General features: G+C 45.7%; 1 protein-coding gene across 1 annotated transcript in view; it reads right to left on the reverse strand.

Moving 5' to 3' along the window:
* Positions 1 to 27990, reverse strand: part of LOC137423150 (carboxy-terminal kinesin 2) — a 91040-nt gene that overhangs the window by 52690 nt on the left and 10360 nt on the right. Inside the window, exons 2-4 of the mRNA XM_068109987.2 lie at positions 25772 to 25910; positions 19832 to 20024; positions 19576 to 19698 (exon numbers count right to left, since the gene is read on the reverse strand). Of these exons, the coding sequence (XP_067966088.2) occupies positions 19576 to 19698; positions 19832 to 20024; positions 25772 to 25906 (451 nt within the window). The 5' untranslated portion in view covers positions 25907 to 25910. The remainder of the gene's footprint in view (positions 1 to 19575; positions 19699 to 19831; positions 20025 to 25771; positions 25911 to 27990) is intronic.

Raw genomic sequence — 27990 nt, forward strand, 5'->3', positions numbered from 1 at the left:
CAATAATTCTGAAAGCTTTGGTTTCAACAGCGTGAAGCCGAGCTAGGTGTGAGGCAGGAGCACCGGCCCATAGGGGAGAACAGTATTCCATTGAGCTGCGGATGAAAGCCTTGTATGTGGTGAGGAGCTCAGGTGTGCCGAGGAAGGACTTCGCACGACAGAGGATGCCCAGTCGGCGACTGGCTTTGGAGGCCAGCTTGGAAATGTGGTTTTCCCAAGAAAGATCCTGGCAGATAGTGAGACCCAAAATCTTGAGCGACAGAACTTCTTGGAGAGGATTGTTGAGAAAGTAGATGGGAGGGTTGTCCAGTCGATCTTTTCGGAGAGACATAGTAAGAGTGTGAGATTTGTCAGGATTGAAAGACATGTTCCACTTGTTTGACCAGTCTGTGATTTTGTCCAGGTCTTCAGAGAGTGAGGAGGCAGCAGACTGCCGATCTGAGGGAAGAGGAATGGAGCGGCAGAGAGTGGAGTCATCAGCAAAGAGATAGAGAGGATTTTCGAGAGAGTCAGAGAGATCATTGATGAAGACCAGAAAAAGCACGGGGCCCAGAACACTGCCTTGGGGAACTCCAGCCTGAACAGGAAGAGGAGATGAGAGAAACCCATTCAGGGCCACACGTTGGCGACGACTAGAGAGGAAGTCCGCCAGCCATGCGTGGAGATTTCCATGGATACCAAAGGAGGAGAGTTTGGTGAGCAGAGCTGGGTGCCAGACCGTGTCGAAGGCACGTGATATGTCGAGGGAGACAGCTCTAATTTCCTGTTTGGCATTGAGGACCTCCATCCATTGTTGAGACAGCAGAAGCAGCATGTCCAGAGTAGAGTGACCTGGTCTGAAACCAAATTGATGATCAGAGATCAAGCCATTGAAGAAGAGGAAAGATTTCATATCCGAAGCAATGATGGATTCCATGACTTTGCTGATAATTGGGAGAAGGCTGATTGGTCTGTAGTTGCTAGGATCTGTTTTTGCACCTTTTTTGTGCAAAGCGGTGATGTTGGCTGATTTCCAAGCAGATGGCAGTTGACCTTGAGCAAAAGAGAGGGTGAAGAGAACAGAGAGAGGGTGAGATAGAGCAGCAGAGCAGGATTTTAGGACCCGTGGGCTGATGCCGTCGGGTCCAGTTGCAGAATCAGAGTCGAGGGTTGACAGAAACTTTTCCACCTTGTCAGGAGGAAAGGACACGGAGTCCAGGAGCAGCAGGGTACGACTGGGTATGGTGGGTACAGAGAGGGATGGGTTTGGGACACAAGATTTAGAGGCAAACACAGAGTTGAGGCATTCAGCTTTTTCACGTGCGGAGTCAGCTGTGTAGCCGTTTGAGGTAAGGGAGGGGATGGAGGGGGAACAAACACCAGAAACGGATTTGACCAGACGCCACCAGGATTTGGAAGAGGGAGACAGATAAGAGAGTTCGGTCTTGAGAACGGAGAGATATTGTTTCCTGGCTCTCCTGAGGGTGGACACACACTTGTTTCGGGCTTTGTGAAAGGAAATGAGATTTCCTTCCGTTGGATTTGCTTTCCAGGAGACGAAGGCAAGTTGTTTCTGGGCAACAGCCTCACCACAAGATTCCGTGTACCATGGACGGGAGGAAGGGTATGACAACTGAAGACGAGATGGGATAAATCTGTGCATGAGAGAGAGCAATTTACTTTGGAAGAATTCCCAGGATGAGTTGATGTCAGAGGTGGTAGAGATGGGAGACCAGTCCAGATGATTGATGGCTGCTTGAAGACCGTGCCAGTTGGCCTGAGTGAAATGCCAGACTCGTCGACGCTGAGCAGGCTCCCTGAGGATGGTCAGAGAGATGTCCACTTTAACAAGGACATGATCAGATGATCCGATCGGAGCAGAAGAAGAGCAGCAGACATTTTCAGGGAAGTTAGTCATAACCAAGTCCAGAAGAGAAGATGTTCCGTTGACTGAGATCCGGGTCGGGAAATTGACAGATTGTGTCAGTCCCAGTGAGTCACAGAAGTCCTTTGCTGAGGAGCCATGGCTGGTGAGAGAGGTACCCACACCCAGCCAACTGGCATGATGACAGTTGAAATCACCACATATGAGGAAGAGAGTTGGGATGAGTAGATAGAAGTTGGTCCATATCATCAGACAGCGAGATGTAGATGGAGTCATCACTGTTTGGTGGACGGTACAACACACATATGAACAAGAGGTGGGAGCGAAGGGGAAGCCGTAGCCAGAGGTATTCCTGGGGGTGAGGTGGAGAGAGTGCAGTGCAGGGCGAGTGAGGAAGAGAGTTTTTGATAAAGATAGCAACCCCGCCTCCAGGACGAGGCTCAGGTCTATCATACCGGAGGAGGGAGTAGCCCGGGAGAGATACTATGGAATCAGAGACATCATAAAGGAGGAAAGTTTCTGTTAAGCAGATCACGTCTGGTTTGACAGAAGCAACCTGTATGGAGAGATCAGTTAAGTTTGAACAAAGGCCCCGGATGTTTGAGGTCCATACCGTTAATGAAGAGGAAGGGGGAGCATCAGATACAGAACAGGGGGGAGGAGGGGTAGGGTAAGATGTGGAAGAGGTGGAAGAGGTAGGGAGAGCTGTTGAAGGTGTGTCAGAGATTTCAGAATAGCTCGGAGAAAGGGAAGGATGGGGCGGACAAAAGGTTTGATGGTGATTGGGTGAGCCACAATGAGGTGTTATTTGAGGAGGGGGAAGAGCGAGGCAGAAGGTTGGGGGAGATGGAGGTGAGAGTTTGAAGGGGGAAGAAGCGGGGAGGACGCTTTGAGGAGGGGGAGTGAGAGGGGGGAAATTGAGAAGCAATGAGGGTGGGGAGATTTGAAGGGGAGGGGTGAGGGGGGAGTTTGGGAGGGAAGGGACAAGGGGAGGGATTTGAAAGGGATGGGATATGGGGGAGATTTGGAGGGGAGGGGTGAGGCAGGAGTCTAGGAGGGGAGGGGCGAGGGGGCGTCTTGGCGGGGAGGGGTGAGGGGGTAGTTTAGGAGGGAGGGGGCAAGGGGGAAGATTTGGAGGGGAGGGGTTATGGGGAGGATTTGGAGGGGAGGGGTGAGATTGGATTTTTGAAAGTGTAAGATTTATGGGAAACGAACATTTATTGCAAAATGAGTTTCTTGTGACCTTCGAGTTAAAAATACGTTTAAGGACGCTGGATGGAGGATGGAGTGCAGGAGAGTTTAGGGAATGTAGAAAAAAGGCACTATAGGAGATGGATATTTTTTTTGGGATGAATTGATTTGGTGAGCAAGTCGAAAGCAGCCTTTTAAAGAAGAACAAGAAAAAGGTGTTATAAAATATGACGGAATACATAACTTGAGGGGAAAGTGTAAACATTGAAGGTTAATGAGTGAAAACTATCTGGGGAAATGGGGGAGAAACACATGGTCGAAGAACGAACGAACGAATAAGAATGAATAAACGAATGAGAACAGAGAAGGAAATGTTTTTTTTTTTTTTTTTTTTTTTTTTTGAGTTGAGATTTACACAAGGAAGTAGGCTATGGGTGAAAAGACTGGGAATACAGAGAACGAAAGTTATTGGATCACAAATGACGGACCGCTGAGAGAAAAACAAAGCCTCAAGGTTGTACAGTGCACACTGTACAAGGCCTCAAGACACGACACGAATTAACACGATTTTCAATACAGGTATGAAAGATTTGCACCGAAAAATCTTCGTCGGGACACAATATACGTACAACACCATAAATAAATACAGTTTTAACGAAAATACAAATGGGAACAATCACTTAACTTCGATTTCAAATCGTTCGCGACGCGGCAAAGGCCTTGCTCGCGACACGGCAAACAGACGATCAATTTATGAAAGATAAACACCGAGAAACAACCAAAGTTGCACACAATAACTTCACACACCGAAAGATAAATACAGTTTCGACAAAATACAATTGTGAACAGACTTAACTTCGAAAAACGTGGAGACCGTGTGGAGCTTCGAAAATCCCTCCCACCGTCTCTGAGATCTCGCGAGACTCCCGAGTTGATAAGTGGATCTGGGGTGAATTAACGGGGGTAGAAAAGATCTAGGTTTTGGATAGGGGAAGATAAGAGATTGTGGTGAACTGCTGTTTTAAAGACCTGGAGGGAGGAGTTGAATTGGAGAGTGAGGGAGTTTGTTCCAGAGGCGGGAGAAAAGCGGATTGAAAGAGTGAAGGTGAATAGAGAGTCTTTAGTTTGGCAGTTTAACCATCAGAGGGTTGCAGGCAGATGTTGGGTGACCTGTAGGAATATTTGGGGGACAGAGCACAGACAGAGCTGGGGGAGGTAGGCCGGAGAGGAGTCTGTAGAAGACCACCAACCTGCCTGCGGTGAGAGAGTGAAAGGCTCTCAGAATTAGCTTCATCACGGGAGATTCCAACGATTCTGAAAGCTTTGGTTTCAACAGTGTGAAGCCGAGCAAGATGTGCGGCAGGAGCACCAGCCCAGAGGGGAGAACAGTGTTCCATTGAGCTGTGGATGAAAGCCTTGTATGTGGTGAGGAGCTCACGCGTGCCAACGAAGGACTTCGCACGACGGAGAATGCCCAGTCGGCGACTGGCTTTGGAGGCCAGCTTGGAAATGTGGTTTTCCCAGGAATCATGGCAGATAGTGAGACCCAAAAGCTTGAGTGACAGAAATTCTTGGAGTGGATTGTTCAGAAAGTAGATGGGAGGGTTGTCCAGGTGGTCTTTTCAGAGAGACAGCGAGTGTGAATTTTGTCAGGATTGAAAGACGTGTTCCAATTGTTTGACGAGTTTCTGATTTGGTCCAGGTCGGCAAAAATTTCTGCTGCGTTGAAGGTTCCCAAGACCAGCTCACTGGTAATTCCCTGTGTGTCGCAAGAGGCGACCAACAGGGTTGGCGGCAGGAAGAGCATCCGGCCATAAAACATTGCTTCAAAAAGGGGACCACGGTGCCCAAAACAGGCCAACCACTGCTCTGTGGGGAAAAATGGCCTCCAAAGGTGGCTCATTGAAGGTTCACAAGAGCACAGTGGCCTCCATAATTCTTAAATGGAAGAAGTTTGGAACAACCAGGACTCTTCCTAGAGCTGGCCGCCCGGCCAAACTGAGCAATCGGGGGAGAAGGGCCTTGGTAAATAGAGGTGACCAATAACCCGATGGTCACTCTGGCTGAGCTCCAGAGATCCTCTGTGGAGATGGGAGAAACTTCCAGAAGGACAACCATCATAGCAACTCAACGGTCATGGGCTTTATGGCAGAGTGGCAAGGCAGAAGCCTCTCCTCAGTGAAAGACACATGAAAGCCCACTTGGAGTTTGCAAAAAAGCATGGAAAGGACTCGACTGTGAGAAACAAGATCAGAAATTTTTTTGTAGGCTTCCCCAGATCTGTGCCTTGACAAAATCCTGTCTCTGAGCTCTGCAAGCAGTTCCTTCGTCCTCATGGCTTGGTTTTTGCTATTATATGCATCGTCAGCTGTGAGACCTTATATAGACAGGTGTGTGCCTTTCCAAATCATGTCCAATCAATTGAATTTACCACAGGTTGACTCCAATCAAGGTGTAGAAACATCTCAAAGATGATCAAGAGAAATGGGAGGCACCTGAGCTAAATTTCAAGTGTCATAGCAAAGGGTCTGAATACTTATGTCAATGTGATATTTCAGTTTTTTCTTTTTAATAAATTTGCAAAACTTTCTAAAATACTGTTTTCTCTTTGTCATTATGGGGTATTGAGTGTCAATTGATGAGGGAAAAAATGAATTTAAACGATTTCAGCATAAGGCTGCAACATAACAAAATGTGAAAAAAGTGAAGGGGTCTGAATACTTTCTGAATGCACTGCACCAAACCTCTCCGCCAAATTTCGTCCACAACTTTTTGAGATGGCTTGTTCACAAACAGACAGGGGTGAAAACATAACCTCCATCCACCATAGGTGGTGGAGATAAAAACAGCAGCATTTATTTTGGATCGATTGTAGATGAAGATCAGTTCCATGGCCGTTCTGCTGCGATAAATTGGCAGAACAGACCAACCATTTCCATGGGCTGCAGTCATAAACATGCAGCTTTTTGTTTCTTCAGAACTTTTTGGTGAACACCATCAAGCAGATCGTCTGAACAGACCATCTGCAGAAATTATACTGGCCATACAAGTTTGTCATACAGTTGGAATGTATTCTGGAGGTCCACCAAAATATCAGCATGTGATTCTTTGTTCCGTTTCATCTCGGAAATGTCATTATGGATTGCTGCTTGACTGACATCTTCATCCAGCAATAATATATACAATGCATTCAAAATTTTGTGTGCTCACATTCAAATCACGATAATGCAATATTTATTGAGCTATATTGGGAGAAGATAAGGCACTGTGCTGCCATCTTGGATGATGTCAATTAACAGTTTTTCTACATTTACATTTTTACGGTGCATCCCATAGGCAAAAGCTGTCTAGAACAGTGTTTGTCCGTCTGTATGGATGTCCCCTCGAACGTATACCAATCAGAACTGAGGATCTGGTCACATGACAGGATGATGTGATTACGTCTGATGTCATTACGACGGCTGACTCCACACACCGCCATTTTGATTTATATGCCATTCATGCTGAACATATCGTCAAACCTATAATACTACTGGGGTCACCCGTGGGAATCCCACGGGCATGGACGTGTGACATTTCGACATATTGAGTTAGATGCTGCACCTGTTTCACAATAACACACACACACACACACACACACACACACACACACACACACACACACACACACACACACACACACACACACACACACACACACACACATATATACATACAGACACACATATATACACATACAGACACACACATTAGGGTGCATCAAACGCCCTTAGGTTCTTGGATTTTAATGTCTATTCTCTCAAATGTTACACTTGTTGGTAGAAGTATGTATGCAAAAAATAAATGAAATCAGAGGTGGTCCTGGGTGGCCACCGGCCACTTTTATATATTTAGGGCCATTTTCGGGGCCGCACTATGTAAAAATGTTTGATTTTGTTATTTTACACCCAAACCTAGTCATGTTTGGTATCAAATTGAAGGTCTTGATGAGAGGAATACAAATATAACAATTTTATGCAAAAAACGATGGTTTGATAATTAGTTTGTATTTTTACATGAATGAAATCGGAGGTCTAATCGTGGGTCCCATACTAGTAGTCTAATAATATCCTTTATTTTCTTTCAGATGGCAGATAAGAAGACCAGATTAGCAAGTGCCATTTTTGGTCTTGGCAATGCTTTTACAGAAGCGGATGGTACATTGACAGGAGTCCGCCTCCCAACTTGCCGGCAGGTTCTTCGATGCGTGATGTGGTACATCCAGAAAGAAATATGTGAAGGCAAACAAACTCAGCCACTGAAATGGAAATCTGCCAGCATCGTCCTTATCCAGCTGAAAAAATTCTACACTAAAGCAAATATTCCTATGCTTTCAGACCATCAATGCTGCAAACTAATACTTGACCTTCTTAATGACAATAACAAATTGCGTCAAATACCTGTTTCTCGCGGAGAATCTCCAAGCACTTTGGCTAAGTTGCAAACCATGAATGAACGTCTTGATAAGACCTTTGGTGTATGGACAAAAGATGCAATGACAAACATTAAGAATGAGGAAGATAGAGTATTTTTAGAGTCAATGAAATCTGACAGAGTAGCCTCATTTGGTGGTGTTGACAAGAAGAAAGTTGATAAAGATCATAGAAAAGAAAAACGCCTCTTAGCGGAAGCTTCAAGACGAGAACGTCATGAATCATCCAGTGTACAAGAGATGACAATTAGTTCTGTATGCTCTGATGATAGTGACTCTGCAGATAGCTTGGAAGAAACTGAAGAAGAGGCGATTCCAGAGTTTCAAAGGAAGCGTAGTCACCACAGATCAACATATGCAGGTACATCTGCCTTTATTCCTCATGATATTCTGAAAAGACATTCAGTTGTGTCTGTTGCTACTCGACTAAACATAACTCCTGTTCAACAGGTTGCGCTCACCAAAGCTGTAATTCAAGAGGCAGGAGGTGATCCACGTCGTGTGGCCAAGTCGTACTCAACTGCTGATAAGGCTCGACGATCAATAACAAGTGCTATCGCCAAAGATATTCAAGAAAATTGGATCGCCCCAACAGCTGCAACACTTCACTGGGATGGCAAGCAGATACCAACGCTCACAAACAAGAATGTCAAGGAAGAAAGATTGCCAGTGTTGGTTGGGAATGCCACTGATGTAAAGCTACTGGGGGTGGCTAGATATCCTCCTGGAAGTGATAGGTCATCAGGTGACATCATTGCCGAGCACACTTACACGTATCTACATTCATGGAAGTGCAAACAATCAGTTGTCAACTTATGTTTTGACACAACAGCATCAAACACTGGACACGTTACAGCTGCCTGTGTTACCATTCAATCAAAACTGGACCGTGCTCTTCTGTGGTGTGCATGTCGCCATCATGTTGGAGAGGTAATCCTGGATCATGTGTTTGACGTTCTCAAAATTGAGGCATCAAAGTCTCCAGAAGTATCTTTGTTCCAAAAATTCCAGAAGAATTGGGAACGCATATCGCATGCAAAGAATGAAAGTTTAACCAAAATTGACATTTCCATGTACAATGACTATGCACAACAGCTGCTTTTATCCTGCAAAAACAAGGTTTTAAGCACAATCCGCACAAGCGCTTCATACTGTAGGGAAGACTACAAGGAAATGGCACAACTCTGCCAGGTAGTCCTCGATGATGATGTCACAAAACAAGGAACACTCCACAGACCAGGGGCCATGCATAAAGCAAGGTGGATGTCAAAGATTCTTTATTCCATCAAAATATGCCTACTTGAAGAGCAAATTTCTCTACTACCTCGAGGAACTGTAACAACACAACATCAACAGAAAAAACTGAAGGAGTTTGTTGTTTTTGTTGTTTATATTTATTGTGATTGGTGGCTCATATGTCAGTCTGCTTCAAATGCCCCATGGTTTGATTTGTGCTTTTACAAGACTCTGCTCAACTATAAAGCTGTCAACTCAACCATTTCAGTCAGCGCTGTGAAAGCCTTTGATAGACATTTGTGGTATTTAACCCCAGAACTGGTTGTTTTGGCACTGTTCAGCAATGCAATTCCTCAAAAGGATCGTCGTGCCCTTGCAGATGTGTTACTGGCCATACAACCAGATGAAATGCCAAGCACTCCAAAACACCGCTACGGTTCTGGATATGGCAAACCGTCATTTCCAAAAATTACAGAAGCGACAACCCTGGCTGATCTTGTGAACGAGGACTCGTGGTTTACAGTAAACCTTCTTCACCTAGATATGACCTTCCTAACAGAGGATGTTGACACTTGGCAGAACAATGAGCACTTCAAGGCAGCCAAGTCCATTGTGGATGGGCTTAATGTTGTGAATGACCCTGCGGAGAGAGCAGTAAAGCTCGCAACTGATTTTGTCTCAACTGCAAGAAGAGAAGACCACTTCCAAAATCTTCTTCAAGTGGTTGAATGTGACCGCAAAGCGAGGCCAAATTTGCGGAAACGAGCAAAGTTGGAGTAGTGACATTGGCGTTGTGCTTAATACATTTTCAAACTTTTAATCAATGAAAGTACAATACTACAACACTGTACTACAACTTTGTAATATGAAGAACGATTTTGGTTAATTTTACATTGACATGTAAGGTTGTTTTAACTGTTTGATATTAGGCATTTAGTAAAAGTAGGACTTTACTTTTGTATATAGGTATAATGGTTAATTTTACATTATCTTGTAGTTAATTTTACATTATCTTGTAAAGTAGTTTAGCTGTGGCCCTAAATGGCCCTAAATATATAAAAGTGGCCGGTGGCCACCCAGGACCACCTCTGATTTCATCTATTTTTTGCATACATACTTCTACCAACAAGTGTAACATTTGAGGGAATAGACATTAAAATACAACAACTTTTTGAAAATCATGGGGCGTTTGATGCACCCTAACACACATATATACACATACACACATATATATATATATACACACACATACACACCCGTACACACACATGTACACCGACACACATGCACACCCATATATACACACACACACACACACACACACACACACACACACACACACACACACACACACACACACACACACACACACACACACACACACACACACACACACGTATATATCCCACATCCCACATGTATATACATGTTTAAAGTGTACGTGCCCTTCTCCCCTCCCCCGCCAGGCAACGCTGAGTACTTCTGCTAGTAACTAATGCAATAAAAACGAAGAAATATCTCTGGGTAATTTCCTGAAACTCAGTGAAATTCGCTGAAATTCGCTCGGTGTATCGGTGAAATATTTTATTTGGGCAGTGGAGAATTGCTTCGAACGAAATATCTCTAAGCAATTTCCCGTCTGTGTTTCATGTCCATGCACACGTGAAATGGAGTTTGTTTTTGCACACATGAAATGAACATGTGAACCTTTACTTCCGGATAATAATGTTGAATGAAATAAAAACGAAGAAATATAGTGGGGTCACCCGTGGGACATTTCGACATATTGAGTTAGATGCTGCACATTCATCTATCTATAATTCCAGCAATCTCTGTGTGTGTGTGTGTGTGTGTGTGTGTGTGTGTGTGTGTGTGTGTGTGTGTGTCTGTGTGTGTGTTTGTTTGTCTGTAACCGCTGTTTCTCGACAACCACGGGTCCGATATACTTGCAACTTGCCAGGTATATTGCTGGGGACCCGAGGATGTGCCTTTTCAAGGTTTGAAATTAATCGGACAAGTAGTTACCGAGCTATGTCCAAAAAACGATTCAACCAATCAGAGAGCAGCGAGCTATCACGTGTGCCGAACGTGGCGAACAGACTCTGCCTCGGACGGCACATTTGAGAGCGTATTCATTTATTTCACAACTATGTTGGCGCTATGTTGGCGTTAAACTATGTTTTAAAACTAATAAAAACTAATTTGCGATTCTTTCGCTTTCCTGCGCGTTTGTGCACGCTATGGCGATTTCTTTACCAAACTCCGCAAGCCGTTCGCTTTGGACCAAACCATTTCATGTAAATAGAGGGGGGGGATTGTCACCGTACTCGCAAGCCGTTCGCTTTGGACCAAACCATTTCATGTAAATAGAGGGGGGGGATATAATTTTAGATATAGATATAGTACGGGCATGCCCTAGTTTTTACAAAATGGTTACTGGCAAGTCATCAAATCCAGAAATGGTGTAATGAACACAATTTATTTATTTCACATATGTGACCCCTCACTCCTCTCCACCTGACACTCTCCTCCTTCCACCTGACACTCTCCTCTCTCCACCTAGCACTCCTCTCCTCTCCAATCCCTCACACTCCTCTCCTCTCCAATCCAATCCCTCACACTCCTCTCCTCTCCAATCCAATCCCTCACACTCCTCTCCTCTCCAATCCAATCCCTCACACTCCTCTCCTCTCCAATCCAATCCCTCACACTCCTCTCCTCTCCAATCCAATCCCTCACACTCCTCTCCTCTCCAATCCCTCACACTCCTCTCCTCTCCAATCCAATCCCTCACACTCCTCTCCTCTCCAATCCAATCCCTCACACTCCTCTCCTCTCCAATCCAATCCCTCACACTCCTCTCCTCTCCAATCCAATCCCTCACACTCCTCTCCTCTCCAATCCAATCCCTCACACTCCTCTCCTCTCCAATCCAATCCCTCACACTCCTCTCCTCTCCAATCCCTCACACTCCTCTCCTCTCCAATCCCTCACACTCCTCTCCTCTCCAATCCCTCACACTCCTCTCCTCTCCAATCCCTCACACTCCTCTCCTCTCCAATCCCTCACACTCCTCTCCAATCCCTCACACTCCTCTCCAATCCCTCACACTCCTCTCCAATCCCTCACACTCCTCTCCAATCCCTCACACTCCTCTCCAATCCCTCACACTCCTCTCCAATCCCTCACACTCCTCTCCTCTCCAATCCCTCACACTCCTCTCCTCTCCAATCCCTCACACTCCTCTCCAATCCCTCACACTCCTCTCCTCTCCAATCCCTCACACTCCTCTCCTCTCCAATCCCTCACACTCCTCTCCTCTCCAATCCCTCACACTCCTCTCCTCTCCAATCCCTCACACTCCTCTCCTCTCCAATCCCTAACACTTCTCTCCTCTCCAATCCATCACACTCCTCGCCTCTCCAATCCATCACACTCCTCGCCTCTCCAATCCCTCACTCGCCTCGCCTCTCCAATCCCTCACTCGCCTCGCCTCTCCAATCGCTCCTCACTCGCCTCTCCAATCGCTCCTCACTCGCCTCTCCAATCGCTCCTCACTCGCCTCTCCAATCGCTCCTCACTCGCCTCTCCAATCGCTCCTCACTCGCCTCTCCAATCGCTCCTCACTCGCCTCTCCAATCGCTCCTCACTCGCCTCTCCAATCGCTCCTCACTCGCCTCTCCAATCGCTCCTCACTCGCCTCTCCAATCGCTCCTCACTCGCCTCTCCAATCGCTCCTCACTCGCCTCTCCAATCGCTCCTCACTCGCCTCTCCAATCGCTCCTCACTCGCCTCTCCAATCGCTCCTCACTCGCCTCTCCAATCGCTCCTCACTCGCCTCTCCAATCGCTCCTCACTCGCCTCTCCAATCGCTCCTCACTCACAATCGCTCCTCACTCTCCAATCGCTCCTCACTCAATCGCTCCTCACTCACTTCCGTTTCCGGTCTTGCTGGCGACGGTTCGTTTTTTCGCAGGTCTCCACGCTCTCCATCGAAATCGAAGTTAAGTCATTGTTCCAATTTGTATTTTCGTTATAACTGTATTTCTTTTATGGTGTATGTACGTTTATTGTCCCGTCAAAGATTTTCGGTGCAAATCTTTCATACCTGTATTGAAAATCGCGTTAATTCGTGTCGTCTCGAGGTCTTGTACAGTGTACACTGTACAACCTTGAGGCTTTGTTTTTCTCTCAGCGCCTGTCGTTTGTGATCCAATAACTTTCGTTCTCTGTTTTCGCAGTCTTTCCACCCCAAAGCCTACTTCCTTATGTAAATCTCAAATCAAAAAAAAGAAAAAAAAAAGACTACCTTCTCTGTGCTCATTCGTTTATTCATTCTTATTCGTTCGTTCGTTCTTCGACCACGTGTTTCTCCCCCATTTCCCCAGATAGATTGTCAAATTTCAATTCGTTATTTTATCGTCCATGTGATATTGTTTGATTATAGTTAGTTTTGGTTTGAATTTCCTGTAACTCGTAATTAATTAATCGTTTTCTGCCCTTGTGTGTGGCCTTGTAGTTGTACCCCCGTCGGTGTTTTGTTAACTTAAGTGTGTTTTGCTTGGCTCTTGGTTTTTTCCCTTCTACCCCGAACATAATACTGTCTAACGTTCTAATTCCCCACCCCCCCCCCCCCCCAAAAAAAAAACAAAAAAAAACAAAAACATTTATTTTATTTTCTCCACGTGTACTGTTGTCTCATCCTGTATTTTCTGTCCAGGTGTGCTGTTCGCCCCACCCCCATTATCTCCTTGCCATCCACCGTTTGCCCTGTTCACGTGACTCGTGGTGGTCCCTCTCGGCTCTCCCCCCGTTGGTATTTTTGTGCATATAAGATTGTTCATAGTTCTGTTTAAATATTTTTAAATATGTTTAACCTTTCCCCTTCTGTTTTTTATTCAGTGGTATATTACAACACGCTGTTTTTCTTCCTATTTAAAAGGCTTTTCTCAATTTCCTCTCCAACTCATTCCACTTCAAAAAAAAGAAATTCAATATCTTATACGTCTCCCTCACTACATGGTCTAAATTCACATTCATTCCATCCCTCCTCCATCATCCTGAACCGGATTGCTAACTTGAAAATCACAACAAACCCAATTTGTTATCAATGTTCGTCTTTCATTAATCATCCACTTTCTAAACTCCCCTCTTGCCCCTCCCATCCAAATCCCCCCCCTTGCACCTACACTCCGAAACTTCCCCCTTGCCCCTCCACTCTTAAACTCCCCCCTTGCCCCTCCACTCCTGAACTCCCCCCTTGCCCTTCCCCTCCTAAACTTCCCCTTTGCCCCTCCCCTCCTAATCCCCCCCCTTGCCCCTCCACTCCTGATCTCCCCCCTTTCCCCTTCCCTCCAAAACTCCCCCCTTGCCCCTCCCCTCCTAAACTCCCCCCTCACTCCTCCCCTTCAAAACTCCCCCCCCAATCCCTCCCATTCAATTCTCCCCCCATACCATTCCTCTCCAATTCTCTCTCCTCCCCCCTCCTCCTCCAAGCTGCCTCCTCCCCACTTCGTCTCCCTTCTATCTCATACCTCCACCCCCCCAAACCTTCTACTTTCCTCTGCCCCCCCTCAAACAACCCCTCACTGTGCCGCATCCCTTCACCAGCAAACCTTTCATCCTCCTCATCCTTCCCTTTCTTGGAACTCTTCTGCAACATCTGAAACACTATCAACTGCTCTCCCGACCTCCCCCTCTCATCCTTCATCTTACCCTACTCCTCCCCTCCCCTGTCCTGTACCCGATGCTCCCCCTCTCTCTTCATTAACGGTATGGACCTCAAACATCCGGGGCCTTCGCTCAAACCTGACTGATCTCTCCATACAGGTTGCTTCTGACAATCCAGACTTGATCTGCTTAACAGAGACTTTCCTCCTTCAAGATGTCTCTGATTCCTTAATAACTCTTCCTGGTTACTCCCTCCTCCGGTATGATAGACCTGAGCCTCGGCCTGGTGGTGGGGTGGCTATCTTTGTCAAAAACTCTCTTCCTCACTCTCCTTGCACTGCTCTCTTTCCTCCTCACCCGCAGGAGTACCTCTGGTTACGGCTTCCTCTCCGCTCCCACCTTTTGTTCATATGTGTTCTGTACCGTCCCCCAAACAGTGATGACTCCATCTACATTTCAATGTCTGACAACATGGACCAACTTCTATCCACTCATCCCAACTCTCTCTTCCTCATATGTGGTGACTTCAACTGTCATCATGCCACCTGGTTGGGTGTGGGTTCCTCTCTCACTAGTCATGGCACCTCAGCAAAGGACTTCTGTGACTCACTGGGATTGACACAATCTGTCAATTTCCCGACCCGGATCTCAGCCAATGGAGTATCTTCTCTTCTAGACTTGGTTATGACAAACTTCCCTGCTAATGTCTGCTGCTCTTCTTCTGCTCCAATCGGTTCTTCTGATCATGTGCTTGTCAAAGTGGACATCTCTCTGGCCATTCTCAGAGAGCCTCCTCAGCGTCGACGAGTCTGGCATTTCACTCAGGCCGACTGGGACGGTCTTCAAGCAGCCATCAATCGTCTGGATTGGTCTCCCATCTCCACTGCCTCTGACATCAATTCTTCCTGGGAATTCTTCCAAAGCAAACTGATCTCTCTCATGCACAGATTTATCCCATCTCGCCTTCAATTGTCTTACCCTTCCTCCCGTCCATGGTACACTGAATCTTGTGGTGAGGCAGTTGCCCTGAAACAACTTGCCTTTGCCTCTTGGAAGGCTAATCCAACTGAAGGAAATCTCAGTTCCTTCCACCAAGCTCGGAACAAGTGTGTGTCTACCCTCAGGAGTGCCAGGAAGCACTATCTCTCCTCACTCAAGAATGAACTCTCAAACCTGTCTCCTTCCTCCAAATCCTGGTGGCGTCTGGTCAAATCCGTTTCTGGTGTTTGTTCCCCCTCCATCCCCTCCCTTACCTCAAATGGCCACACAGTTGACATCGCACGTGACAAAGCCGAATGCCTCAACTCTGTGTTCGCCTCGAAATCCTTAGTCCCAAACCCATCTCTCTCTGTTCCCACCTTTCCCAGTCGAACCCAAATGCTCCTGGACTCTGTGTCCTTCTCTCCTGACAAGGTGGAGGAGTTTTTGTCAAACCTCGACTCTGATTCTGCAACTGGACCAGACGGCATCAGCCCACGGGTCCTAAAATCCTGCTCTGCCGCTCTATCTCACCCTCTCTCTGTTCTTTTCACCCTATATTTTGCTCAAGGTCATCTGCCAGCATCCTGGAAATCAGCTAACATTACCGCTTTACACAAAAAAGGTGCAAAAACAGATCCTTGCAACTACAGACCAATCAGCCTGCTCCCAATTATCAGCAAAGTCATGGAATCCATCATTGCTTCGGATATGAAATCTTTCCTCTTCTCCAATGGCTTGATCTCTGATCATCAATTTGGTTTCAGACCAGGTTACTCTACTCTGGACATGCTGCTTCTGCTGTCTCAACAATGGATGGAGGTCCTGAATGCCAAACAGGAAATCAGAGCTGTCTCCCTTGACATATCAAGGGCCTTTGATACGGTCTGGCACCCAGCTCTGCTCACCAAACTCTCCTCCTATGGTATCCATGGAAATCTCCATGCATGGCTTGCGGACTTCCTCTCTGGTCGTAGTCAACGTGTGGCCCTGAATGGATTTCTCTCATCTCCCCTTCCTGTTCAGGCTGGAGTTCCCCAAGGAAGTGTGCTGGGCCCTGTGCTTTTTCTGGTCTTTATCAATGATCTCTCTGACTCTCTGGAAAATCCTCTCTATCTCTTTGCTGATGACTCCACTCTCTGCCGCTCCATTCCTCTTCCCTCAGATAGGCAGTCTGCAGCCTCCTCACTCTCTGAAGACCTGGACAAAATCACAGACTGGTCAAACAAGTGGAACATGTCTTTCAATCCTGCCAAATCTCACTCTCTTACTATGTCTCTCCGAAAAGATCGACTGGACAACCCTCCCATCTACTTTCTCAACAATCCTCTCCAAGAAGTTCTGTCACTCAAGCTTTTGGGTCTCACTATCTGCCATGATCTTTCTTGGGAATACCACATTTCCAAGCTGGCCTCCAAAGCCAGTCGCCGACTGGGCATCCTCCGTCGTGCGAAGTCCTTCCTCGGCACACCTGAGCTCCTCACCACATACAAGGCTTTCATCCGCAGCTCAATGGAATACTGTTCTCCCCTATGGGCTGGTGCTCCTGCCTCACACCTGGCTCGGCTTCACGCTGTTGAATCCAAAGCTTTCAAAATCATTGGAATCTCCCGCGATGAAGCTATCTCTGAGGGCCTTTCACTCACTCACCGCAGGCAGGTAGGTGGTCTTTCTGTCTTCTACCGACTCCTCTCCGGCCTTGCTCCCCCAGCTCTCTCCGTGCTCTGTCCCCCAAATATTCCTGCAGGTCGCACAAGATCTGCCAGCAACCCTCTGATGGTTAAACTGCCGAAATCTCGGCTCTCTGCTCACCTTCACTCTTTCATTCCTCTTTTCTCCCGCCTGTGGAACAAACTCCCACACTCCCTTCAATCCCTCTCCTCCCTCCAGGTCTTTAAAACAGCTGTTCACCACCATCTCTTATCTTCCCCCATCCATAACCTTGATCTTTTCTACCCCCACTAATTCACCCCAGATCCACCTTGTTTGAAATTCCAACTTATTTCCTGGAAATCCTGGCAGTGTCCATATGTTTATACCTCTCCCACCCCCCCCCCCCTTCACATGCCTCCCCCCCTTCACATGCCTCCCCCCCAAAGCCCTCTCCCTCCCACAGATCTCTCGATGTCTCCATGTCTCTCGGTCCCTGCTCTCAAATGTTGTGTTTGTGTCCTTCCCCCTCTCTCCCCATCTTGTCTACCGCTCCCGATGTTATTTGTTTTATGTGTCTGTTTGTCTTTCTGTGCGATTAATTTTCGCTCTTTCACGAGCCTCGATCTTGTATACAAAAAAAAAAAAAAAAAAAAAAAAAAAAAAACTCGCCTCTCCAGTCGGCTTTCCCCGTCTCGTTTCTCTCGTTTTTCTCCCGTCTCGTTCTTTTTCTTGCTCCAAATCGGCCCGTCTCGCCCGTCGGAATCGGAAATCGGGCCGTCTTGCTTTCTTGCTTGCGCGTAAATAAAGTGTTCATTACACCATTTCTGGATCTGATGACTTGCCAGTAACCATTTTGTAAAAATGAATGTGCAGCATCTAACTCAATATGTCGAAATGTCACACACATCCATGCCCGTGGGATTCCCACGGGTGACCCCGCAAGTTTGCATTGACGTTCGTCGATGGACTTGTTCGCCCGTCTCATTCGCTTTCTTGCTTCATCCTGTTCAAGTCTGCGTTCTTCATCGATCGTCTCATTCATTTTGGAAATAGAAGTTTCCACGCAGCGCATGAATTGTCGTGATCCTCGAGAGGAATTTGTCTCGTAATCATCAAATGATAAATGGCAAGTAAATTATATTGTGGAAAATTAAAGATTTCAAATAAACCTATTTAAAGTGTATGCGCACATAAATAATAATAAAAACGAAGAAATATCTCTCGGTAATTTCCTGAAACATATTTTACTTCCGGCTAATAATGTTGAATGAAATAAAAACGAAGAAATATATGTCGGCATCATTGTTGACGTTTTTGTGACGACTGTCATCAAACGAAAAAGTAATATATCTTAACGGAAAAGCAAAAGCGAATTTTTTATATATATCGACACGTTGCCGTCGGTGTCATGTTGGGCGGTGTATAATACACCATGACGCGATTTTTAAAAATATATCTGCATTTTCCCGCGTGTGTGGAATGTTCTCAATTATTGCTGACACCGAGTCCAAAACCATCGATAAAAATGAAATCATATGGTGAGTTAGATTGGAGATAAAGGCGTGAGAGAGACTCAATGGCCTTGAGGTTACAGGCGTTTGAGAATTAATTTCGTTCTATAAACGGCAACTTTCATTGGATTTTCTTCCCGTTTTTTTTTCAACCGAGTCTAAAACTATGTTAGCGACTGTGAAAAATGAAATGATATATCGAATTTGATTTGAAATAAAACTGGGAGAGAGAGCAAGACACCACGGGCCTACAAAACGGGCCTCAAAGCTATGCGAGTTAATAAAATGATGGATATTTGTTTATAATTATATGCAGCCACTCCCAGAATGGGTGGAGCTATGGGTGGAGCTACTCTGCAAACCGAGTAAGCCACACCCCGGACAGACGCCCAACAGACAGACAGAATCATCTACGGCTATTATAATATAGATATCACAATCGCCATGCTCTACCTTTACGTTTTTCATTCAGTGTGAAACAAAAACAAACCGATTGTTAAAATGACCATCAAATATCGAAAGCATCGGCATAACGTCTCTCAAAAAAACCAACCAACCCTTGTGGGGTATAATCTAGATTACAGTAGATCTTCCCTCAGTTCTGCAAGTAAAACCTTTCCTCATGGATGTCTGGATTCCTCCAAATTTATTTGTTTAATGTTATGAACAGCATTAGCAACTGTTTAAAAAGCTAATCATGTGTGTTTGTGGTTTATAATATTTTACAAGCCTGGCTACACCGCAGTTAGACTTTCGGTCTTGTTTATATATAACTTGGGAGGGGTTTCGTGGTAATTTGCAACAAATCCAGTTTATTTTGCAATTTGTTCTCGGCTTGGCATTTATTTTCACAAGACTGACTGGACAAATTGAGCTGGTAGCAGGAAGGGTGCAAAAGGTGTTGGAGGAGAATAAAAGACAAGAGAACGAGACAAAGAATTGTGTTGTAGAAGACAAGGCAGACAGTGGGTGAGAGCTACATCCAAGATCATTATATTTACCAGAGGTGCTTGTTCCAGGTGTAACAAAGCCTTTGACCAAACCTCTTATAGGTGGGCGAGCACTGGGTGGACGACGAGAATTACCAGTAGTAGCAGAAAAAACAGACCGTGATGTCCCCATGCCTTGAAACAGCAGCAAAAGGAAGGGTGGGGGAGAGATCCAATCAAATCCTGTTATACCTAAACATTCTTTCTGCCATCGTGGAAACTCAGATGTTCACATGTCCTGTGGTACGCACATTGAATCACTACCCACCATGACGGCCAGGCGCAGCACTTGATCTTAATGGTGAAACCGTCACCATCGGCTTCCTCACTACGGAAGATGCACTTTTGGCTGAGACATGGAAGATGGGCTTTGTTACAGCAACTCCTCTTGACTTCACACCAACCGGCTTCTCCGATATTCCAGAAGCATCTGGATTCTCCGACCTTGACCGTTTTGTGTTCTGCATTGAGGAAATAAAAGGAAAGCTCTTAGTGAACGATTGGTGCGTGATAGATGAGCTGATGGAAAACGTGAAAGATGAGGAAGTTGTTGTGGTAGGAGGAGACTTAAATGGACATGTGGGAAGGAGTACAGACGGTTTTGAGGGAGTCCATGGGAGTTACGGATATGGTGTGAGGAATGGAGAAGGTGAAAGGATTTTGGAGTTTGCTGATTTGTAATACTCAGTTCCAGAAAGCAGAGAATTAGCTCTTTACATACACGTCAGGTGGGTCGACGACAACCTTTGACAACCTGATGGTGCGTACGCGAGAATGGGGGCACTCCCGGGACACAAAGGTGATCCTGGGGGAGGAGGCTGCTTCACAGCACCACTTGGTTGTCTGTGACATAGGGGTGAAAGGTGAGAGGAGAACTGCACGGGTGAAGTCACAACCGAGAATGAAGGTGTGGAGGTTGAAAGAGGTGACAGTGAGGGGGGCATTGAAAGAGGCTGAGTATGATGTGGTTGAGCTTGAAAATGGTTGGATGTCAATGAAAAATAGTCTGTTGGGAGCCGTTGGTGAGGTATGTTGGTGGAGTAAAGGACCACCGAGGCACTCAGAAACATGGTGGTGGGATGATGAAGTTGGAAAGAGGATTGAAGAGAAGAGGAAGAAGTTCAAGGAGTGGCAGAAGGTGAAGGGTACAGAGGCAGAAAAGGCAGAGCATGAAAGTTATAAGGCAGCCAAGAAAGAGGCAGCAAAGACGCAGGAGGCATATCGGAAAATGTTCGGAGAATGCTTTGATTCGGAATAGGATCAGAGAGCGGTATTCAGGATTTCAAAGCAGACTGCGAAAGAGAGGTGTGATGTGATGGGGGTGAGTTGCTTGAAGGATGAAGTGGGACAAATCGTTGTGGACCCAGATGGAATTAAAGGAAGATGGAAGAGAAATATGGAAATGCTGTTGAATGCAGAGAATGAATGGGATGGCAACAAAAAGTAACCCAGTTTAAGGAGCAGCAGAGAAGATAACTGAGAAGGAAGTTGAGGAAGCGATAAAAGCAATAATAATAATTTAAAAAACACCTTTAGAGGCCATTTTTCCCCGCAAAGCGGGGTTGGCCTTTTTCGGGCACCGTGGTTGTTGTTGTTTTTTTGGTCCCCTTTTTGAAGCAATGTTTTACGGCCGGATGCCCTTCCTGCCGCCAACCCTGTTTGTCGCCTTTTACGACAAACAGGGAATTACCAGTGAACTGGTACTCAATTTGCCGACCTCGGAAGGATGACAGGCTGAGTCAACTCCCCTGGCGTTAATTCAGCGATCGACCGGGATTCGAACCCAGGATCCTAGGATCCTAGGATCCTAAGCCGGTACCCTGACCGCTAAGCTAACACCAGGCTAAGCGATAAGCTAAGCAATAAAAGCAATGAAGAATAGAAAAGCGTGAGGGCCAACGGGAGTTGTGTGAGATATGTTGAAGGCAGCGGGAAGTTGGGGTGTGAAGAGATTGACAGAGATCTGTAATCTGATGTTGAAAGAAGGCCGCATTCCAGTAGATTGGGAACCGAGTACCCTCATCCCTCCATATAAGGGGAAGGGTGTCGCTCTGGACTGTGGCTCATATGGAGCGATAAAGTTATTAGAGCATGGAATTAAGGTATTGGAAAGGGTTTGGAGAAGAGGATGAGGAAGAAAGTGAAGATGAACGAAATTCAGTTTGGATTTATGCCAGGAAGTGGAACGACAGACACGCTTTTTATTTTAAGGCAGTTGCAGAAGTACATGGAGAAGAAGAAGAAGTTGTTTTTGGGGTTTGTTGATCTGGAGAAAGCATTCGATAGGGTTCCACGCGAAGTAGTGACATGGGCATTGAGGAAGTTGGGAGTGGAGGAATGGTTGATCAGAGTAGTGATGGCAATGTACAAAAGAGCGCGCACAGCTGTAAGGACGAAGGATGGGAACAGTGGTGAGTTTGAGGTGAAGGTGGGAGTGCATCAGGGGTCGGTACTAAGTCCACTACTATTTGTAGCTGTGATGGAGGTTCTGGCTCGGAAGGTAAAGGAGGGTTTACCGTGGGAGTTGTTGTATGCAGATAATCTGGTGTTGATTGCGGAGAGTATGGATGCACTGAAGGAGAAGATGAACAAGTGGAAGGAATGTATGGAGGCAAAAGGTCTGAAGGTGAATGTCGGAAAGACGAAGGTGATGGCAAGTGGTAAAGCATGTGGTGAGGTGGACAGAACTGGGAAGTGGCCATGTGCTGTGTGCAGGAAGGGTGTCGGAGTGAACTCCATTCAAGGTACAATGTGCGCTGAGTGGGTTCATCAAAAATGTAGTGGTCTGAGAGGGTCATTAGCCAGTCTGGCTCTACGTTCATAGCCTAACCGTGTGAACCTAGGATACATGCTGAATAGAGAAGGCGGGTCACACTCGGCAACGGCTCGAGTGAGATGTGCATCGAAGAAGTTTCGGGAACTGAGTGGCGTGCTAATGAGAAGGGGAGTGTCGTTGAGCTGAAGGGAAGGGTGTATGCTACATGTGTGAGAAGTGTTACGATTTATGGGAGCGAGACATGGGTAATGAACGGAGAGCAGCAACGAAGGCTGGAAATGCGAATGGTTCGATGGATGTGTGGAGTATCGTTGAGAGAGAGGAAGACAAATGATGAATTGTGAAAGATGATGGGAATAGAGCCTGTGATGGATGCTGTGAAGAGAAACAGGTTGAGATGGTTTGGTCATGTGTTGAGGAAGGATGAGTGACTGGTTGAGAAGAGCGATGGAAATGAATGTAGAAGGACGTAGAGGACGGGGAAGACCAAGAAGGACTTGGCTAAAGGTGGTGGAAGAAGAAATGCGGGCAAGGGGGTTAAGAAGGGGAGATGCAGAAAATAGGGCAAAATGGAGATGATCATCATGGGGCCCGCAAGGCTAACCCCCGCTCTAGCAGGGAAAATGGCCTCAAAATGCCTGTTGTTGTTCGTATCGAGGAAACAGCCTTTCATGCACCGAAGGTAGCAAATCAATCAATCATGCAAAAGGTAGGACGACATTTTAAAGGTTGCATTGGACTGAGGGGAAATCATCTGGTTATCACTTCAAAGATAAATGTTTTGGCTAATATAGTGATGGAGGCTCAAATAAGGTTCCTTATATTAATGGTATAAAGACGACTTGGTCAAGTGGACATTGCACCAGAATCAAAAGTTTCAGACTAAAATTAAATTCAACAGACGAAATTACGACATTGATAGAGTTATGCCAACTACTGTGGGAACAAAGTCCTTGACATTTTTGGCGTTAACCCTTCGTCAGTGAAAGAGAATGTCAGAGTATTAACCCTTCAAAGTCAACTTCAGTGACGGAGATAATCTATGTACATTGTACATGTTTTTATTTTATTTTTATGGATTATCGCCCCAGACAAGGCAGACAGCCACTCTAGGTAAGGGGCATAGAGAAAGTTAGAAAAATACAAGGATAAATCAAAACAAAATAAAAATAAATAAATAAATAAATAATAAATAAGAAAACATCCAAGACACCGGAAGTAGCAGAGGTCAGGTAAAATGCGATTAAACCTCAAAGATGTAGTAAGTATGAATTGACATTCCTCTTAAAGCAGAGTAAATCGTAGGATCATGTGAAGCATGTTACAGGTAGTGAATTCCAGAGTGAGACAGCACGAGGGATAAAACTATCTGCATAGTCTTTCATTCTGCACTTTGGATCAGCAATAGTGCATGGGTGAGTGGAGATGGCAAACCGAGCCTTGCGTCAAAACACTCATATGGGAGGAACCAAGATAGAAAGTCCAACAGAACATTTGCCATGAAAATATTTGTAGAACAAACCAAGAGTTGCAATCGACCTATGGCGAGATAGTAGTTAAAGAGTTGAACCCATCTCCACACCAACCAGGTTGACGAGGCGTTTCTGGAGCCCATTAAGTTAAGATAAGTGGCAGGCTGGTGCTCCAGCCCAAATATGAACAGTACTCCATGAGGGGACGTATAGTTGCCTTATGCAGGTACAAAATGGCCTCAGGAGGTAATTACCTATGCACTCGATAAAGACAACCAATTCGCTTGGAAAAATCACTCGTGTGTGTGTGTGTGTGTGTGTGTGTGTGTGTGTGTGTGTGTGTGTGTGTGTGTGTGTGTGTGTGTGTGTGTGTGTGTGTGTGTGTGTGTGTGTGTGTGTGTGGTGTGTTTCAGATTTACAGGCTCAAAATTGCCATGAAAACTGTTCAACACCAACGCCCCACCTCTCCCCTCCCCCCCTCCCCTCCCTCCCAGTGTGGTTTTTGCACTATAAACTTCCACCCCAACCTCTGAACCCCACCATGTGTTTCCATCCTTTTGCCAGGTACACCCAAACCTCCACCCCAGCCTCCCAACCGTCCCACCCCCAACCATGTGTTTCCTTCCTTATACCGGGTACACCCTTTCACACCTGGGCCTCCCTCGCACTAAACATCTAAAACACATCCAAGTTCATCCAACCTCTCACTTGCAGCCAAAACTTCCTCAATGCTTTCAACCAAACATTCTCACCACTACCCCACCAAGGAAGTCTGTCACATGTTATCCAGTCTCGGAATCCTGAAAGCGTCATTTTTTTCAAAGGCTGTACACCTGACAAAAGTTCTCCCTTCACGTCCATTCATGGTGTCAAATCCTTCCATGTCAATACCATCACTCCCATCTACCTCCTCCCTCTTCTCGTCTCCCCTTCTCAACTTCCACCCACTTCTGCCCCCATCGCAGATTCCCCCTGATCCCCCACCAATCTTCCGCCACCCTGGCTTCTCTCCACATCCATACATCCTATCAGCAGCTCCTCTCCCCGGCCCTAACCGTGTGAACCTCAAACATCTGGGGCCTCCGTTCAAACCTGACAGATTTCAATGCAGACCACTGCCGATAAATCCTTCCTCACCCAGGACGTTCCTGGCTCCTTAGTGTTTCTCCCTGGCTATTGTATCCTCCAGTTTGATTGACCCGAATCGCATCCTGGCGGCTGTGTATTGTTTGTTTTGTCCGTCCCTTGTTTGTCAGTCTCAGTCGACTTCCTCCATCTGACTTGCTGCTGTTGTTTCCCCTTTCTCCTGATGTTCCTTTACCATGTTGAGTCCTGATCTGTTCTATGTCCCAGCTCTTCCACAAGCCAAGACCATGTATAGAAAATAGGGGCAATCACCTGGTAGGATAAAGCAGTATACTACACCGACTAAAGGTATTTTAAACAGTACCAGAGTGTATTAAACCAATTGCAATGGTTGATAGGAGACAGGGCAGCACGTAGAATCACACTAACATATCACAAGACTTTAAAGTTTAAACAAACAAAACCTATTTTTGGGAGCAACACCGTTTTCCTATTTTCCCCATTTTCTAATGCTGTGAACAAACTTTGGTACATCACGGGTGATGAAGGTTGTGGTCAGGTTTCATCGAAAGTGTATGTAGTTTCAGAGAAGAAAGCAAATGCTTATTTTTGGGGAGGTCAAACCTGGACCCACTTACAACACCGGAAGACCCCCTAAGACCTCGATTTTTTTAATGCCATGAACAAACTCGAGTTGCAACATACCAAATATCATTTTAGCCAGATTTGGTCACAATCTCATCAGTAGTTTCAGAGAAGAGGTTGCAAGTGTTTATCCCATAAGCTCCGTGGAACTACATTTCAGGTAAGCTTTAAACAATAAAAATCCTAAAACGTAATGACCTCTTTAACACCATTTCTGCCAGTGACAAACCTCAACATGTACGATTGATTCAGCATCTTCCACGAGTTTCCGCTTGCGTTGGACACGAGGAACTGGCAGGCGTGATTTGGTAGACAAGGGTACAGGAGTGCGTTCATCGCCCAGAGGGGGTTGATTTTCAGCCATCACGCTGGGGGAAAAAAGTAATCAGAGGAAAGTTAAAGATACCACACAATCAAATAAATGTGCAGCAAAGCAATATTATATCCAGGTTAAGATAATACTGTTACGGATTTTCCTTCGGGTAGATTGCAAAGTCACTTCTCAAATCCACTTTCCCAATGCCGATCCTGAAGCCACCGGCTCCGCAGATGACCAAATGTGACCGGGTGTTAAACAACCACAGACGCCATCTGAGACGTTCAATTTAGGTGGGGTCCAGCTAGTGCTGTTAGCTAGATTCAAAATCCCGTCTCGGAACCGTCTCGATAAATTTTCAATTTTCATAACGGGATCTCGGCTCGGCTCGGTTCCTGACAAAGTAATACATTATAAAAAAAATAAAAAAATAAAAAATAAAATAAGGCTTCAAAAATAATGGAATTTCATTACAATATATAAACAACAATGAAAAAAATTCATTTCTGATGTTGAGTACTTAAATTCCGACTTCGCTTCCATTTACCGGGATGAAATAAAATACACCGCCTACATGCAGATGATCGGCCACCGCTAACGCTAAGCGTTCAATATAGCGTGCTCACCGACCTGACGCACGTCCCACTACCCGTAAGTTTAGTAACCCATTAATCGTGAATCCCCGATGAAGCCTAATAACAATAACATGTATATTATCTTCCATGAAAGTTTTGTTGAATTATCTCACCGGGACCGGGTTATCTCATTAGTTTGTATTGTCGTGTAATTTCTTGCTCGGAATGTCAGAGAGAGGGAGAAAATGTTTCTGCCCAGGCATATTCGAGTCCCGGTTGGAGTTTCATTATCATTTTGTGAGTTGTGATCGGGTGCCGTTGTAACCCGGATGTTCCTCTGTTTCGCGCACGGAATCAACGGCATCAGAGCAGGTGGGCGCTGATTCGCTCAGAGCGATCACGTGATGACGCTATAACGCTATAAAAAACCACCTTTAGAGGCCATTTTTCCCCGCAAAGCGGGGGTTGGCCTTTTTCGGGAACCGTGGTTGTTGTTGTTTTTCGGTCCCCTTTTTGAAGCAATGTTTTACGGCCGAATGCCCTTCCTGACGCCAACCCTTTTTGCCGCCTTTTTAACGACAAACAGGGAATTACCAGTGAACTGGTACTCAATTAGCCGACCTCGGAAGGATGACAGGCTGAGTCAACCCCCCTGGCGTTAATTCAGCAATCGACCGGGATTCGAACCCAGGATCCTAGGATCCTAAGCTGGCACCCTAGCCACTAGCCCAACACCAGGGATACTAATAACGCTATAACGCTATGAAAAAAAAAAAAAAAAAAAAAAAAAAAAAAAAAAAAAAAAAAAAAAAAAATCGCTCGCTTTGCCAAGGGGCTCGCTCCCCCCCCCACCCCCCCATTCCCCTCCCCCACCCGGCAATGCCGGGTACTTCTGCTAGTAAATTATAAAGCAGGCGGTGTAGTGATCACCCCCCCCCCCCCTCCTTATTTTGACTCTGACTAAAGTAAACATAATCAACTTATCAGGCCTAAAGTGAAGATAAGATAACCAAAATACTTTCACATTCAGACCGTCAAACCCCCCCCCCCCCCCCCCCCCCCGAGGCCCGAGTCCTTATCTTCACAATTGTTATCGCCATGCTGTCTCATCATATTCGTTATCTTAAACGCCAAGATAGAAACAAATTAACTAAAAAAGCCATTGAAAAGTTTGAATGTGAACTCATTCTGGAATCTTGAAGTTAATTCATACAAAACGAACATTAAACTCATTTTTTCAGTCTAACACGATGGATAATGACAACATAAAGCAGAGCGAAAAGCGATGTCAGGAAATAGTGTACTTTATATATTACGTGTACAATCCGAAATGCATTATAGGCTTATAAATATGACTTAAGTTATGTACAGCAATGAAAAACGACAAACTGTAAACATCAAGTCATCAACACATTATGTGTTGGGTCATTGCGATCGCGCAGCGGCATGTTTGCAGTGCATTGTTTGTTGACAAGGGGAAAATCCTGGAACAGTGAGTTTACTTTATCTATCATCGTTTGTGTCAGTTCAGCTGCACTTGCGAAAAATGATGCTTGT

Source organism: Myxine glutinosa, chromosome 3, assembly GCF_964187855.1.
Source record: "Myxine glutinosa chromosome 3, kmMyxGlut1.1, whole genome shotgun sequence".
NCBI lineage: Eukaryota > Metazoa > Chordata > Myxini > Myxiniformes > Myxinidae > Myxine > Myxine glutinosa.